Here is a 17,333-nt window from a genome sequence, read left to right as displayed (position 1 = left end):
TAAAACACTCGATTTCCTCTAATCATTGATGAGGTTGGAGAATACAGGCTGAGAGAATTTGCTCTCACTCCTTAATGCAGAACCCAGATTCCCCTCTTGTGGATTCTCCTCCTCAGCTCTTTTTTTGGAACAGATTTTCAGCAGATTTGAGGTCAGGGTACCCATCTTGAACTGAGTCCTATCAAAAGCTTGACCTTCTAGTCATTGAGCCATTTTTTTATTTATTTATGAGAATTTGGGTGCAAGATTCCTCCTTGATGCCATGTATCCGATGTTTAAAGGGAGGAGAAATGATACAACACATCACAAATTATTTACCAAATGTAACGATGGAGTATTAGATTCCAACATCTGTTGAATTCCAGGTGCTTACCTTTTTAAGGTGAAAGGAAAAAAAAAAAGACTTGCGTTCTAATTGTTCCAATATTAAAGGAGTAAAGAAATATGACCTCTACAGTACCACGTATTTCTCCCCCAGGAAAACCGTCGGCGTTCCTAATCACCGTTGACTTTTCAAATAATAAAAAACAAACTGTAACCAAAATGGGATAAAGAAGTTGTGTTTATATTCGGTTCACGGTCACGTCCCCGTCTTTTTTGCAGAGCTCCCGTCAGTTAGCGTCGAGGTTCCACGAGCAGTTCGTGGTGCGCGACGATCTGATGGGTTTGGCCATCGGCACCCACGGGGCCAACATCCAACAGGCTCGCAAAGTTCCCGGGGTCACCAACATTGATCTTGACGAAGAGACGTGCACCTTCCACATCTATGGAGAGGTACGCTGCAGATCTGCTTCTTCAATGCTGCTCATAAACTGCTGGTGATTTGTGAGCAGAATGGTTTAAACGCTATGGTGTGTGTGTGTGTGTGTGTGATCGCAGGACCAGGAGGCTGTGCGCAAAGCCAGGAGCTACCTGGAGTTTTCAGAAGATGTTATCAGGGTACCCAGGAATTTAGTAGGTAAAGACCAAACAAGCAGTCATCTACTGGATTTATAAACATAAGTTGCAGCACCCTGTTCAAAGGCTTGTGGACACCTGAGCATAAGGTTGGTGTGTGTGCTAGTCCACATTTATTCATTGTTTTGCTTTTATAAAAACCTCCACTCTTCTGGGAAGATGTTCAGTGGAGCCCTGTGTTCATTCAGCTATGAGGGTGTTAGAAGTCAGGTAGTAATGTAGGTGAGGTGAGGAGGCCTGGGGTGCAGTCAGCCTTCACATTCATCCCAAAGGTGTTCAATTGGGTTGAGGTCAGAGCTTTTCTATCTTACCATCTAAGATCTTTCACTGTAAATGATCTCTTCATAGAGCTGGTTTTGTGCACTGGAACGAAGCGAAGGGGAAATTGGCCGTACACGAAATGAAAAGCATCACTAAGAAGAGTATTTGGTTTCTTCCAGAAGAAAAGAATTTAATCAGTGTTGACAAAATAAGTAAAAAAAAAAAAAAATTATAATAATTTGTTTCTCATTTGGTTATTGGGTATATTGTATTGTTCCCCCTCAATCAGGAAAAGTCATCGGGAAGAGCGGGAAGCTGATTCAGGAAGTCGTGGACAAGTCCGGAGTCGTCCGTGTGAGAGTGGAACCGGAAAACGAGAAGAAATCCTCTCCATTGGAGGAGGTCAGTTTGTGTTTCTGAACCATTGTGTGAGTAGGGATGGGAAAGGAAGGTGTCCTCTAGTAAAGTGAAGTGTGTGTGTGTGTGTGTGTGTGTGTGTGTGTGTGTGTGTGTGTGTGTGTGTGTGTGTGTGTGTATGATGCGCTCGGATGGCTTTGTGATTAATGATTGTTTTGTTATTATTTCTTTACTTATGCAACGCTAATCGAATCCTGCATCGGATTAAAGGGCATGGTGCCGTTTGTTTTTGTCGGGACTAAAGAAAGCATCTCGAACGCACGCCTACTGCTTGACTACCATCTCAACTATCTGAAGGTCAGCCGCCTTTTCAGTTTTTTTCTGCATGCTTTCCTGTGGCTATGAGAGGAAATAGAGCTGTAGCATCTGTGAGAGATGGCGACTAGCAAGTGTATTAGTCAGTTTATCTGCGTAACCAATACTGCGTAGTAGAAATCAACCGATAGTGGATTTGACCCATTCTGATAGCTAGGTCGGATAGTACGTGCCGATATCCGATGAAAACATTTTTTAAATGGATACTGCATTTAAAAAAAAAAAAAAAAAGAGAGGGAAAAAAAAGAATTACAGAATGTAAAATATTACTGAACTTTTATTTTCTAATAATCATGAAAATATGATGATATATAATGTGTGAATATATTAATTATATTATTATATATATTAAAATTAGATATTATAATTATAATTTTAAAAAGACGCTTTATATAAACAGCACATAATCAGCAGTCAGTGATTCGCCTCTAGAGGCCGATCTCGTACTGTGTAACGCAACCCGGAAAAACTATCAGTATGGATTATTGCCATTCAGCAATCAACTATCAGTGCCGATTCATCGGTTCCAACCTCTACTGCATAGTGATGCTGCTGCTTAAAATAGATGCGTTGATACACCACCCCTAAAAACTTTACTCCTGTAAAGCTGTTTTTATAATAAATATTTACATACAAGGTTTTTTCCTCACAGGGAAGATTAGTCAAATTTTCCTGACAGTTATGCAAATAGTAGTTATGCACACGCGATTTTATTTCTTTCCTTTTGTATTCAGGAAGTTGATCAGTTGCGGATGGAGAGGCTTCAGATCGACGAGCAGCTACGGCAGATTGGCGGAGGCCCCAGAGCTCCATCAGGCCGACCGGAGAAGGAAAAAACGTTCAGCTCTGACAACGGCATGGGACATCCCCGAGGGGGCAAGCCGTACGGTCGCGGGGGGCGAGGACGACGAGGACCTACGTTTGCCTCTGGTACGCCTACCTCGTCAACTCCTTTTATTTGTGCAGTTTTCAATAAAAAGCATTTTTAAATATTTGTACAATTACAAAGAAATCCTGATTTGTAGAAATTCATGAAATAACCCTCAATTTATCAGGCATTTTGTATCCTGAGATGTCATTTTAATGACAGTGCACACTTTTTTTTACAATGATTAATTAGTGGTAGGTGGGAAGCGGTAGCAGTCAAAAAGTTGCACTTCTGATCAAATCCCAGCACCACCAAGCTCGTATTATTGGGCCCATGAGCATGGCCCTTAATTCTCAGCTGCTCAGTCGTATAAATGCGATAATTGCGAGCCACACTGGACAAGGACTTTTGCCAAATGCTATAAATATAACATGGGTGTTTCATGGTTTCTTAGTTTAAAGTGTTTTACAGTGAATTAAAAACTACTGTAGCAGAAGTAAAACGTTCCTTTTAATATCATTTAGTTGGATGACACTTTTATGCTGCAGTTAAAATGCAACTAACTGGTGTATTTTATCGTTAGATATTCCCTGAATAAACATTAGTGTGTGCTTGAATGATTAACGTACGTCATTATGTTCAGTTGTGGAACATTAGCGTCTTTATGACTGCCGTTTGAAAGGCTTCTGCTCAGAAAGTCTAATCTAACGTAGACTGTTAATACCTTCCGTTATTTGAAAGTCTGTCTTTGGTGCAATTCTTTCTTAAGGCACCAATTCTGAAGCGTCGAACGCATCCGAGACTGAATCCGACCACAGAGACGAGCTGAGCGACTGGTCTCTGGCCCCCACCGATGAAGAATCTGTGGGTTACCCCAAACGCGCCCCAGAAGGCCGGAAGAGGGGGGGCGCTAGCGGTCGAGGACGAGGAGGACGAGGAAGAGGAGGCGGTTACAAAGGTAAATTCCATTTCTAGAACTCATAGATAGGTAGATTATCTATCTATCTATCTATCTATCTATCTATCTATCTATCTTAAGAAGACGAAGAATACAAAAAAAGACATTTTAAATAAAACATTCTTTTTAACTTATTTAACAGTGGAAACTTAACTCGTCCTGTTAAAGAACTGCAAGCGATTGCAGAAGTATAACATGGTCCATTTCTAGTTCGAGTTCTTTTTTAATATTCAACGATAAGAAGCCGATATCTTAATATTATAATGGAGAAAGCGGAGCTGGTGTGCATGGCGTCCAGCGAGTCTGCATCAGAAAGCATGTGACCGCAAACAGTACGTGGTGACAGTGACTCGCCTCTAGAGGCCGCTCTTGTATTGTATAATGACAGCAGACCTTCTGAGACACAACCAGGGGAAAAACTAGCTGACTTTTTCCAAATACATTAGCATCCTTTATGTAAGTCCTGTGTCGGCTGTTACTATAGAAACATATTAACATGAATTTCCAGAAAACACCTAACCATTTGATTAGAAAATGCTGGCATGGCATTCAAAAACAATAAACTAACAAATGTGACGAGGGTTGTTAAATCAAGACTGGAAATTTTCAATGGGAATTAATGTAATAAGGTAATAAATTGGGAATTTACAAAATTGCAGGTTAGCCTATAACAGGAAACGTATGTAGTTGGGGAAAAAATCTTACAGTATCATTTTTGTTAATTTTAGTTGAATTTCTACCCTGCACATTTATTAATCACATGCACACAACACACTTACTGCAGGGTTACTGAGGCCACACCCCCTACATGCACGGTGCAGTTCATCATTCACACATCATTTCCCAAATCCTGCACACAAAATAATGTCCATCTTGAGTATATCATGTGAATTACATAATGTTTCAAACTTCCTTGTGCTGTGCGTAAGCTATTGTGCTACAAAATTATATTAACAATTAAATCAAAGTCAAAAATGTCATTTAAAAATATTAGTTTAGATGCTTGTCTGCTTATGATTAAACAAAATGTTTCAATGTGTTTGTATCTAATAGTTTATATACATTTCCACAAATTTCTAATTAATTCTCATAAATTCCCATGAATTCCAAAAGTTTCTAAAAATTCCCCAGTTCCAATTGAACCTTTTCACCTGAAATTTCCCACCCCTTTAGAACCCATTCAAACAATTAAAACGTGTTTATTGTACAACAACAAAATGTGAGTAAGTAATATAAATAAAATGCATTCATTCTGTAAATTATTGATTTTCGAGAAATTTTTTATTTTCATGTTTCTTGACAATGGAATACACTAATCAGTGAATTATTCCAGGTGTGTGATTTAATAAATATAGTGAAAGTGTTTTAAGAGTGTGTTTTCTTATTGTCTGATTATACGTATGGTGCTGAAATGTTATATTTATTGTGTATCGTGTTGAGGTGAGGACGTACACTGGAGCGAGTCACGTCCCCGGAACTCCAGAGATTCCAAGCCGAGGCTGCAGGAGGATTCACTACAGGTATCAGTCTACTGTTTCTCTGTTGGAAAATCAAAATCTGTTTGATATTTTTAAAGATCATTGCATGACCGATCAGGTGAGCCGTTTCTGTAACAAGCGGTGTGGACTGTCTTTAGTGCGGAAAGTTTACTGTTCTATGAACATCTGGAGTATATTGTAAAATGCATCAGTGCTGTGAAATTCTCAGTTCTGATTGGTCAGCAGGTGTCGATTTAGTTTACAATCTTTAAAATCTGTGCTGCTTTTATGGAGTTGTTGCACTGGTTGCAGTATGTTTTTATAGTCTTTATGTAGGAAGATGCATATATAACATGACAAGATCCTATATCATAATTGATAACAGGAACTAACTTGTTTGATGAATGTTCTTTAATATTGAATATAAAAAGCTGTTTTAAAAAAAAAAAAAGAAAGAAAAAAAGAAACCTCTTCTGTTATTGCTCCATTAAGCCTCTGTCTCAGCGTGATCGGCGTGTTAAGTGTGCTGTGAAGTGTTGTGTTTGGGAAAGGCTTATGTAAACAGTTGGATAACGTCCTGCTCCACTCCCTTTTTTTGGCTCTGTGGCAAGAACTGTGACTATCTGTAGTATAAGAGGAATAAAATACTTCAGGATGTTATTTGCAGAAAGATGTTCAGCTACAGGGTTCGACGCAGAGGCTCTGCTTTATAGAGGTCAACAGATTTATCGGCACCGATAGTTTCGGACTTTCGGTACAAATTCATACCGATATAGTTTTTCCGGGTTGCGTCTGCACAAAATTGTCACCTTTTGAATGGCTTTAGTCCAAAGCATTAAAATTACATTTATTAACATTTTTTATATTTGCGCTAAAGTTTTTACTATTTAACATTTTTTTTTTATTACTTATTAATTTTTAATCCAGTATCAAACAAAAAAATATCTTGATTTGTGTCAGGATTACTGTCTCTTTGTCCTTATGTCTGGAAACTATATAATCAATAAAGAAACTTATTAGGAAGATTTAACATTTAAAGTGAATAAATAGTCACCAACAACAGGAGTGATATAAGAGAGTTGTCTGTCTGTGCCCGTTATCTCTTCAGATTCGCGTCGACAGCAATAACGAGAGGAGCGTCCACGCCAGCCGAGGCCCTCAGGGGCCCAGTGGCGACCCCAGCGGCCCCCGACAGAGAAACATCAAGGAGCGAGGGATAAAGAAAGAGAAGCAAGAAGGGCAAGACAGCCAGGTCGTCATGAACGGCGTGTCGTAATCGAAAATCCCCCAACCCCCCTCATGTCTAATCTCCCAAACACCTCCACCGTTCCAGAAGCTTCTTTCATTAGAGACACATTAGGCCAAAGAGAACCAGGTCAGTAGGGCTTAAGGAAAAAACAAACAAAAAAAAAAAAGACATGACATCAAGCACATTTTGTAACTGTTAACGGGGGTACTAGACAAAATCGTCTCTGCTGTCTCAGAATTTTGTAGTCACGTTGATTAGAGGTGTCAGTCTCTAAATCGGAGGTTTTGTAATCGACTTTCTAGGCAACTAACGAAGATGTGGGTGTGTTTAAAAACCAACAAAAAAAAAAGTGTGTTTTGATTTTTTTTTTTTCACATCAGGGGGACATCGGATTTGATTCAAATATTTGTGCCATCTCTCGTGGCAGTTTTCTTTCCCCTACTGTTCTGTGTCTGGTTGTTATAGAGCCCATTATGATGAGGTTCCATTTAAAAAAAAACAAACAAACAAAAAAAAGTTTTGACTAATAGACATACTTTTAGATGATCTGTGCCTTTAAGTAGTGGGATAGTTTCTGAATTTGGATCTCTAAATCAGGGAAGACGACATGGATTCTGCATTATCTCAGCCAGTCAGTAAAAATAAACCATGGTGCATGTACAGTACTTCACATGTGGTGTTTTTTGGTACATCTTAAGGGCAACTCGTTTTTTTTTTTTTTTTTCTTTTTTCACCTTTTCTTCCTTTCGACTCCACGTAAATGTAAAAAACATCCCGAGTTACAAAGTAGTCAAACCCTCGATGCGTGGGTTACGTGGATGCGTTTCATTTGTGAGGCGTTTGATTCATTTCCACCAGACGCTTTAGCTGCAGTAGACGTCCATTTTTCCAAAAAAAAAATTTTATTATTTTTTGGGGGTTGCTTTCTAGTACCATCCAAACTTTTAAAAGCGATGCTTACAGGGAGTAGATGAACTTTATCCCAAGCCACGTCCTGTCACTCCCCCATAAACTCCACCCCCTCAGACTCTTTGTGTGTTTACTTCACTTTCATGTTCAGGTGTAAAAAAACAAAAAACAAACAAAAAAAAAAAAGCACTGATCAGATATTGCTGTAAAAGCTTCGTTCTCGAATAACGGCGTATCGTACGTGACACGCCCGCTGTTATTTTGAAGTTTAACGATCGAACGTTTCAAGTGTGCACTTATTATTTTTTTTTTTTTTAGTGTTCCTTCGGCAACTACGTCGTTTTAAAGAGGGGGGAGGGGGGTTCGACAGACGCTCGTAACGAGACCGGCGAATCGCGCTCACACCCACGTCGTAACGGACGCAACGATCTTTCTCGTTTCTGCTGTACTTTTTTCGCTTAGGGAGGAAAATGAAGGAGGTGTGAAACGTTGAGTTCAGTGTAAAAGCCGTGTTACCTGATCTGTGCTTGTGCATTTTCTTTTTTTTGTTTTTTTTCGTTTAGTTTAGAGGTTAAGACCAGATCTTTTCCCCTGACGTTTTTTTTTTTCCTCTTTCTATTTTTTTTTTTTTTTTGGAAAACTCTACTGTGACGCTAACCCTAGTAGTCCTTTTCTCCTCTCTGTACAGCCGTAAGTTTTTTTTTCTTTTTTTGATATACCTGCTATTTCCTGCTAGAGCATCTCCTTCCCAGTGACGATAATTCAGCCCTACTTGTTGCAGCATAAATCTCGATCCGATTTGCCTGAATCGACGTCCTGCGACAAACGAGACTTAATGTCTAAATGCCGGTTGCGAGGCGGTCAACATCAGCAAATTTTATTGAAAGAATTGAGCCGTTATTACAACTTGTTTGGCTCAAATGGGCAACGTTTGGAGAGACTGCAATTAGGGCAGGATGAACTACATTGTCCTGTGATGATGGATATCCAATACTGTGTGTCGTTTTTCTTGTATTTAACACACCTACTAAAAAAAACTGCTCGTAAACTCGCTGCACTGTTGTATAACAAGATACAGATGCTCACCTTCAGCAGTAAAGTCCCCAGACCATCTGCTTTGGTACCATCAAGGCTACTTGAACTTTTTGTTCCTTTTAGTATTTTTCACTCGCAAACATTAACGTAGGGGTTTGTGTGTGTGTGTGTGTGTGTGTAGGTTCGGCATTAGTTTGCAGGAAATGCTTCGTAGTTTGACTTCTATCCGCTTAAAAACCTATAGACCGGTCGCTAATTATTAGATAGTGGTCAGGTTTAAATACTGGAGCGCCTTCAAGTCCTCTAAGAGGCCATGCATGTTCTAGTTTTCTTGATCGTGACTCAATTTCCTCGCGATCTCAACACCAGTTGTTTTGTCGCGATCACGACTTCATTTTCTCCACGGTCAGCACTTTGCTTTAGCGCGTATTCGGCATCAGCTCACGTTATCCATGGTGCCGCCTCTAGAACGTGCTCTTATGCCAAATACGCAGAAAAATGAAGGACGAGAAAACAATAAGTCGAGCTCGTGGAAAAATTTGGTCGTGGTAACGGGAAAAAAAAACGAAAATTATAATGCATGGCCTTTCAGGATTAATGCATTTATAGAACAGTTTTAAACATTAGCTAGTGAAGTCTAGAATATGATTATTATTACTAACTAATTTCCAGAATTATAACTCTTACTATTATAATTATAGTAGTAGTAGTAGTAGTAATAATGGTGATATTACAAAAAATAAATAAATTAGAAGCCTCTAAGCTCAAATACTTTATTTCTGTTTGTTTCATGACTCCTTGATCTCAGATTTTACGATTAATTTTGGTGATGGTGTAATTAGTAATAGTGTCACCATTATTCTTATTATTAATACAAATGTGTCCTATTAATATAAAAAGCGTTAATATGGTGGTGGTGGTGATGGTGGTGGGGTTAAGGGTGAATGACCCAAGCAGTAGGTGTGTTAAAACAGGGAACTCGCTCACTTCCGCAGGACTCCATCCAGAGAAAGTGAGTTATCAGCGGTGAAGAGCTCCTTTTCAGTCTCTTTGACGCAAAACTCGTACAAGGCTCAATCTGTAACAGTCTGTTAATGCAAAGTGTATTTAATAAAAAATAAACCACTGTTCAGAAAATGTTGCCAAACAGACTGTTTTCTAATTATTTATTTTTTAGACTGTATGAGTTTACAGAAACAGCGAAATTTCCAAAAAAAAAAATACACATTTCTCTCTCGCTCATATTGTAGGCTGTAATAATAATAAATAATCAATGTTACAATAGGAAAAAAATAATTCATCAGACAGGAAAAAAAAACATTAAAACAAGAAAAGCTGTAGATACTGAACCAAGTAGACTGACCTTGTATGTTACTGCACTTTGGGTAAGAATTTCTTTGTACATAAATAGCAAGACAGATTGGGTTTTATGTTGACATTGTTTGGTTATAGTGCAATATATTTTGTATGCAAGCAGTTTCAATAAATAAAGGTTGATCTTCCTCTGCAAGCCGAAGTGCGTGTTTATCTTTTTCGGAAACGGAGCTTTATGACTTTAACAGTGCCGCATGCTTGTTACGAGGTGCGTAATATGGCTGTAAATATACCGTGCTGTGCTCTTTCTTTTCCACTTGATGGCGCTCTTGCAGTTTTGCAATAACATGGCTCCATTTCATACACTATATGCAGAAAAGTATTGGGACACCTGACTTTTTCAGCCATGTGTAATGCAGTAGCATTACATTTTTCCCTTTGAACTACTAGACCATGAAGATATATTTTGCATGGTCTGGAGGGGAAGATCTTGATTGGCCTGCTATAGAGCTCTGAATACAAAACACCTTTGGGATAAATGTGAATGCTGACTGCACCCCAGGCCTCCTCATCTCACCTACATCATTACCTGTCTTCATCAACACCCTTGTGGTAGAATGAGCATCTCCAAAAGCAACATCTAGTGGAACATCTTCCTATTAGAGTGGAGGAAATTATAACAGCAAATCTGTAAATAATCAATGCATACATTTGCTTAATTAATTTAAATCTAAATAAAATAGCAACTATTCTCCACACTTCCCTAACTTTGCTATTTTATTCACCGATAACTATTGTCCAATTGTTTACACACACACACACATCAGGCATGCATATCATTATGGCCACCACTGTGTTGGTCCCCTTTTGCTGCCAAAACAGTCCAGACCCCTCGAGCATAAACAGCATGAACTACTTCAGCAGTTTCACCTACAGGAGATCGTCTGTTGGTTCGGACCACACAGACCAGTCTTCACTCGCCACGTGCATTAATGAGCCTCGGTCGCCCACAACCCTGTCGCCGGTTCACCACTGTTCCTTCCTTGGCACTTTTTTGATAGAAACTGACCGCTACAGACCAGGAACATCCCACAAGAGCTGCAGTTTTGGAGATGAAGTCAACGGATAATCATCAGCTCCTCCCTCCTGGACTTCCTTTAGGTGGAATAGGGGCAGATACGCTAACCTAGATTTTATTCCCCGTATTCCCAAGCAAATATTTCTTGACCATTATTTCATCATGAAATGGACAGACGTGGCTCATTTAAAGCAATACTTATTGCCCCTTTTTTTTTCCCCTCCTCCTGTGTGGTCATTAATGAACGCGTGTGAAATTAATGGCAACACTTAAAACTGTGCCTGGAGTACTATTTAATTAGCATACAGTGGCACATGAGCTATGTTTTTAGGAGCTCGGTTCTGCTCGACTGACTGTTCGGATGAGTTTAATTTACGGTGCGGCGTGCATGACGAGTGGTTTGGGGCTTTAATGTTTAAGCTTAGATGCACGAGTATTTAGTTTTACCTCTTAGGATCATATGGTGAATGATAATCGGATGATTTCCTCACAGCCTCCTTCTCAATTGATTCATCCCTACTGTATATGTATGTGTGTGGGTGTCAATGGCTCGCTCACTCATTCGTTCTGGTGAGGTGGTTCCACTGGTCACACACACACAAACAGGCTGACAGTCTCTTAAGTTAATTTATAAAGAAAATATCTCCCCTCTGAGGAAACCCTACAACAGATGAGCTTCTGAGTAGACCCTCTGCTGGAAGGTAAGAGCCCAAGATCCCCTGAGGAGCATTTAAATGATGAAACCAAGCTTCATTTTTCTTCACTTTGGCCTGTAAAAGCACTCGGCGTATGTCTAGTTATATGAATAAGCAAGGAATAAAGCACATTGTGATCAAATAGAGGCACGTCCCCACCCTGAAGGTAAAAAGGACAGAAGTTTGTGACACCTGACCATTTTTTTGGACATTCTATTCCACCTTTAGTCCTAATTTGCTGTGCTGTTATGGCAACTTCCACTCTTCTGTGAAGATGTTCCTCAAGTCTTTGGCATGTGCTCATGGAGATTGTGATCAACCAACCACAAGGGTGTTAGAGCTCTTTAGCAGGCCACTCAAGATGCAATGCAACCAATGTAAATTATTTCTCCATGAAGTTCACATGCTGTTTTGTGTCTCCTTGTTCAAGTGTTCGTTTTATATTAATTAAATATTTATTCCAGGCTGAAGACACCTGGCCATGTGCTTTTTCATCATCGTATTCCACATTCAGTCCCAATTTGCTCTTATAATTCTTTCCACTCTTATGGGAAGATTTTCCACAAGATTTTGGAGTGTGCTTGTGGACATTTGTGTTCATTCAGACTCAAGGGTGTTAATAAAGGCAGGCACCAATGGAGGTGAGGTGAGAAGGTCTGGGGTGCAGTCAGCATTCCAATTTATTCCAAAGGTGTTTAAAAGGGCTGAGGTCAGAGATCTATAGCAGGAGACCTGCATCCAAAGACACACAATACAACTGTGACAAAAGAGCATCTGGCTGGAAAAAGTCGTGTCCCAATTCCATTTAATGCAGTATAAACCTTGTATAATGTATATGTATATTAGATGAATGTTTCTAGGCTGAAGATATAAAGATAAACTGTGACCAAAGACCAGATTGTTCTAGTCATGTCCAAAGTATATAAATAAAATCACAGTGAGTAATAACTGCCGATAGGAAGTAAAAAAAAGCAGAGATACTACTTTAAATATGACTCCAGGAAAAGTGTCCCTTCCAGCTTTCACTTGAGTAAAAGTACAAAAGTACATCCCTTTAAATGTACTTAAGAATCCAAAGTACTGTGATTTATTATAGCTATAATGTTCCTATTATTATTTTTGTCACAAAACACTTTGCTCATTCAACTCAGTTTACATGAAAAGACTCAAATGTGACTCTCAACTCGAATGGCACACTGATCTATTAATAGAATGATATGAATAAGTAAAAAACTGATTGATATCTATTCAAATGATCAGGAGTCCAAAACCTACATTTCATCTACTAAAAAAACAACAAAAAAACACGAGTAAGGTCACGTGTGTTGTGGCGAGTTTGAGTCAGGAGTTTTTTTCCATCTTCTCTCAATGTTCTGCTTGCTGTTGAACCGACGCTGAACTTTATGTTTGTGGTAAGTAGATACCACCAAAGTGCAACCAAAACATCTTTAAAACAAAGCGTGCGCTCGACCCTGATCGTTGGCTTTCTACGTGTTTGACCGGTTAAGTTTTTATCCTCATAAATAAAAAAAACTTGACTAATTTCACAAAATTAATTTGAGTAAAATGTACAATTATTTGACTTTGAAATGTAGTGAAGTGAAAGTAAAAATCTCCCCAAATGAAAATACTTTAGTAAAGTACAAATACACGAAAAACCCTACTAAGGTACAGTAACGAATCACATTTACTTCATTACTGTCCTCCACTGTACCTATTTATAACCCCAGAGGTGTTCCACAGGGTTGAGGTTGAGGAACCCTATAGCAGGCTACTCAAGATCTTCCGCTCAAGATCTTCAATGGGGAAAAGTCAGTGTTCTAATACAATCTCCTCAGAAGAATTAAGGTTATTATAACAAAAAATGAAAACTAAATATGGAATGGGATGCTCAAAAAGCACTAGTCAAGTCAAGTCAAGTTTATTTCCATAGCGCTTTTCAAAATGGATATTGTCTCAAAGCAGCTTTATAGAATTTAACAGTTAAGGTGAATAGTGTGTATTTATCCCTAATGAGCAGCCATGGCAACTGTGGCAAGGAAAAACTCCCTTAGATGTTCTGAGGAAGAAACCTTGAGAAGAACCAGACTCAAACAGGGAACCCATCCTCATTTGGGTGACATCAAGAGTGTGATTGTAGTCTTTAAAACAATACAAAACACTGGAGAGTGAGAACTAACATGAGTACTGGAGTGTAAGATTATGGGTAATGTACTTTCTACAGTCTTATACAGTCATTTGAGGTTATGCAACCAGGAGCTACTGAGCAACTCATAAAATAGCTCAACATTTGCGATCATCACAGATCCAACACCAGCTTCTCCATGCCAGAGCCTTTAAACACTTAAAGGAGGTCCAATGTCCAAACTCTACAAATCCAAATGGTGCCGGTACATCTCTAGATGGTGCAGGATGTTTGCGGGGTCGGCATCTACTTCTTTACAGGTCCACGATCTTAATGAGGTGGGACACGACTGTAGCTGGCGCAACCTCAGGATGCCTCGGGATGGGAAACCTTGTGAATCTTATGGTCACAAAATGTTCCTTTAACTAACTAATTATAATAAATGAACCTGGGGAAATCTTTGTTATATGTGTGGCCTGGTACTAATTAGCATTCCTCATCCCATGTTACATTCCTGGGTGTCTCACATTTAAATATAATACCTAGCATGTAGCTGGATGTTGTGTTTTTTTCATTCGGATGGACAGAAAGAATTTGTGTGCATGAAGACTGGCGAGGCCGACCTCAGTTAGTTCACTTAATTCAAAAGTGAAATTAAATTATTGATTTCTTTGTGTGCTATCCCATACAAATGGAGAACGATTGGAGACATTAGGGCTTAAAAAAAAAAAAGCCAGAGAAAAAGAAAGCTCTCGAGTACATGACGGTGTTGTCCCGATTCAATTCTGTGTAAAGTCTCCTAATGCATTTAGATGAGAATGAAGTCTCCTCCTTTTAATGAGACGAGCCGATCGCTTTAAAGCTTTGAAGGTGGAACAATGCCTTTTTATCTGCATGGAGATGTGACACAGAATGAGTGAATTACATCTGTGGATCTTCGTCTTCCCCCTGCTATCAGCATGACAAGCAAGGTATCAGTCGCTCGGCTGGAAAAAGTACAAAAGTCTCTTAGAATGAGGAAGAATGCAGCGAATTGGAGCTTGCAAAATATTTTATTACGCAATATATCTGATCAGAGACTTGAATTGCAGATCAGAATGGCATTCAATGTGCAGATAAAAACTATAAAGGGCTATGCTTAACATCCTTGTATTTACAGTGCTGTAAAATGTATATATATATATATATATATATATATATATATATATATATATATATATATATATATATATATATTTTTTTTTTTTTTTTTCCCATGTTTTGAACCCCGCGGCTTAAACAACGAAGCGGCTTATTTATGGATTTTTTCCCGGGTTCACAAACTTCAAGCCAAAAAACTGAGCACCAAAACATTCGATACATTTACATACAAGCCGTTGTAACGCGTTGAGTCTGGGTGAAGGGAGAGCTCACAAACTCCAGTTGCAACAGAAATCATAGCATCAAGCACAGACAGGTTTCCAAAACTCGTGCTTTTTGATTTTCTTGGCAACAGCGTTACGGGTTAGTCAAAGAAACTTAGAAATGAGCATCAGAAAATAATAAGGACATATTCCTCGGTCTTGCACACATGCAGTAATAGCGGAAAAATGCGGCGCCAGGCTATTCCCAAAATGCCGCTCTGCTCTTAAAGGAGCCACAACATATTTCAACTGTTACACCATGTAACAGACACTGTCTTTTTTTAAAGCCTGTGTAAAGTTCATTAGTTTCAGTGTAGACACCTGCGGCTTATACACAGGTGCGGCGTATTTATGTTAAAAATAAAAATCTTTGTCAAATTCAGTGGGTGCGGCTTATATTTGGGTGCGCTTAATAGTCCGGAAATTACGGTAAATAAATTCACAGCACTATATGTTATTCATTGTATTAAACGCTGAGTCTGTGATTCTTTTTTTTTTTTTTTTTTTTATTACAGTGGTGCACATGTTTTGAAGGGACATGGATTTTATGGGAACACTGCATTTGTAGAATGCATTTGGTTTTAATTTATACAAATGTTCAAATTCCCAAAAAATTCGCTCAACCCACATTTGAAGTTCCTGTGAAGGGTTGGGCAAAGTAAAATAAAATACCAAATCCCTTAATTAACTTAAAGTTTAAATCAATCAAAATAAACTACAAAATACAGCAGCCATACCATGTATAAAGATTCATTTCTGTATTTTTGTATTTTAAAAATACTAAGAAGAACTTACAAGGGAGCATAAAATTTCTTTGCAAACCTTTCACCAATGTTTGATAGCAGCAGCTTTTCCCAGGCCGAGTCGTGCAATAAATCTGACACGTAACTAGTTAACAGATCAAATATTCACATTTCCCTGTGATCTCCCAGATGAAGGTTAGTTTTAAAGTAACCTACACTTTAATGTTTAACTGTTTGCGAATTATAATAATTGTATTCTAATGTAGTTAATTGGAGTTTTGTAACGAAGGGCTACTTTACATCAGCAACACTGAATCAATGACAAACAAGTCGTTCAAAAGAAGACGACTGATGGCACCTGAATTCATAGCAACTAGTTTCTAACTAATGAATCATTTGATTGTTAATTATAAATATAATAATATATGATGTGTCAGGCAGTTATTCATGCACTGGGATGCAAAATCATGATCATTCTAAACAGCTATTTCAATTAGGGTACAATATTCAGCAATTAAATATTTATTTATTAATCATTGGACACCAGGTGAAAGCTGGCAGACTGCAGGTTTCTCACCTTCAGCACTTTCTTTCATATGGAGCAATTTTCTGTTCTGGTCCCAACAAGGTTGTGCAAACTACTGAGCAGGCACCAATCAGAGGCCGCCTTTTTATGATGTCATCATGTAGATCTTCTTACAAAGTATTTGACAGTATTTTAAAACTACAAAAATACAAAACACTAAAGTTCTTTGATATATAATATGAACCCATTTTACCCAACCCTATCAAATACAAATGACAAAATTCTCTTTTATATTTGAAACACATGTATCAGAAATACTGCCGATCCCTGCGTGTGAACTGTGTTGAAACATGCAGCAGTGTTTAAAGTGTTGATTCATTTTAATGCTACAGCATCCAAAGATATGTTTTATAGATTTACACTCAGGTGTCCCAGGCCTTTATTTAGTCCTTTATTCTCTCTTGCTTTTTTAAGAAATTTTGAGGAATTTTTCAGAGATAAAAAAAATACCTTCAGAGATAAAATACCTTCAGAGATAAAATACCCTCTGGGCTGAAATACCCTCAGAAATAAAATACCCTCCTATCTGAAATATCCTCAGAGATCAAATGCCCTCAAGGCTGAAATACCCTCAGAAATAAAATACCTTCAGAGTTTAAATGCCCTTCTGGCTGAAATACACTTAGGGATAAAAATGCCCTCAAGGCTAAAAAAAAAAAAAAAAAAAAACCCTCAGTGATAAAATGCCCTCCAGGCTGAAATATCCTCAGAAATAAAATACCTTCAGAGATAAAAAATGCCCTCCAGTCTGAAATACCCTCAGAAATAAAATACCTTCAGAGATAAAATGCCCTCCAGGCTGAATACCTTCAGAGATAAAATATCCTCTGGGCTGAAATACCCTCAGAGATAAAATACCCTTTGGCTGAAATACCCTCATAGATTAAATACTCTCTGGGTTGAAATACCCTCAGAGATAAAATACCCTCTGGCTAAAATACT

At 38.4% G+C, this 17,333-nt stretch overlaps 1 protein-coding gene across 2 annotated transcripts in view; it reads left to right on the top strand.

The window, feature by feature from the left end:
• Positions 1-7,168, top strand: part of fmr1 (FMRP translational regulator 1) — a 36,513-nt gene extending 29,345 nt beyond the window's left edge. For both annotated transcript variants that reach the window (XM_046849596.1, XM_046849595.1), the window contains 8 exons: positions 604-774; positions 880-958; positions 1,508-1,620; positions 1,846-1,932; positions 2,685-2,880; positions 3,588-3,776; positions 5,217-5,296; positions 6,363-7,168. In XM_046849596.1, the coding sequence (XP_046705552.1) occupies positions 604-774; positions 880-958; positions 1,508-1,620; positions 1,846-1,932; positions 2,685-2,880; positions 3,588-3,776; positions 5,217-5,296; positions 6,363-6,530 (1,083 nt within the window). In that variant the 3' untranslated portion in view covers positions 6,531-7,168. The remainder of the gene's footprint in view (positions 1-603; positions 775-879; positions 959-1,507; positions 1,621-1,845; positions 1,933-2,684; positions 2,881-3,587; positions 3,777-5,216; positions 5,297-6,362) is intronic.
• The last annotated feature ends 10,165 nt before the right edge of the window (positions 7,169-17,333 follow it).

Source organism: Silurus meridionalis, chromosome 5 (assembly GCF_014805685.1).
Source record: "Silurus meridionalis isolate SWU-2019-XX chromosome 5, ASM1480568v1, whole genome shotgun sequence".
NCBI classification, from domain to species: domain Eukaryota; kingdom Metazoa; phylum Chordata; class Actinopteri; order Siluriformes; family Siluridae; genus Silurus; species Silurus meridionalis.
Note: the sequence above shows the minus strand (reverse complement) of the source record. Positions and strands in the feature narration are given on the sequence as shown.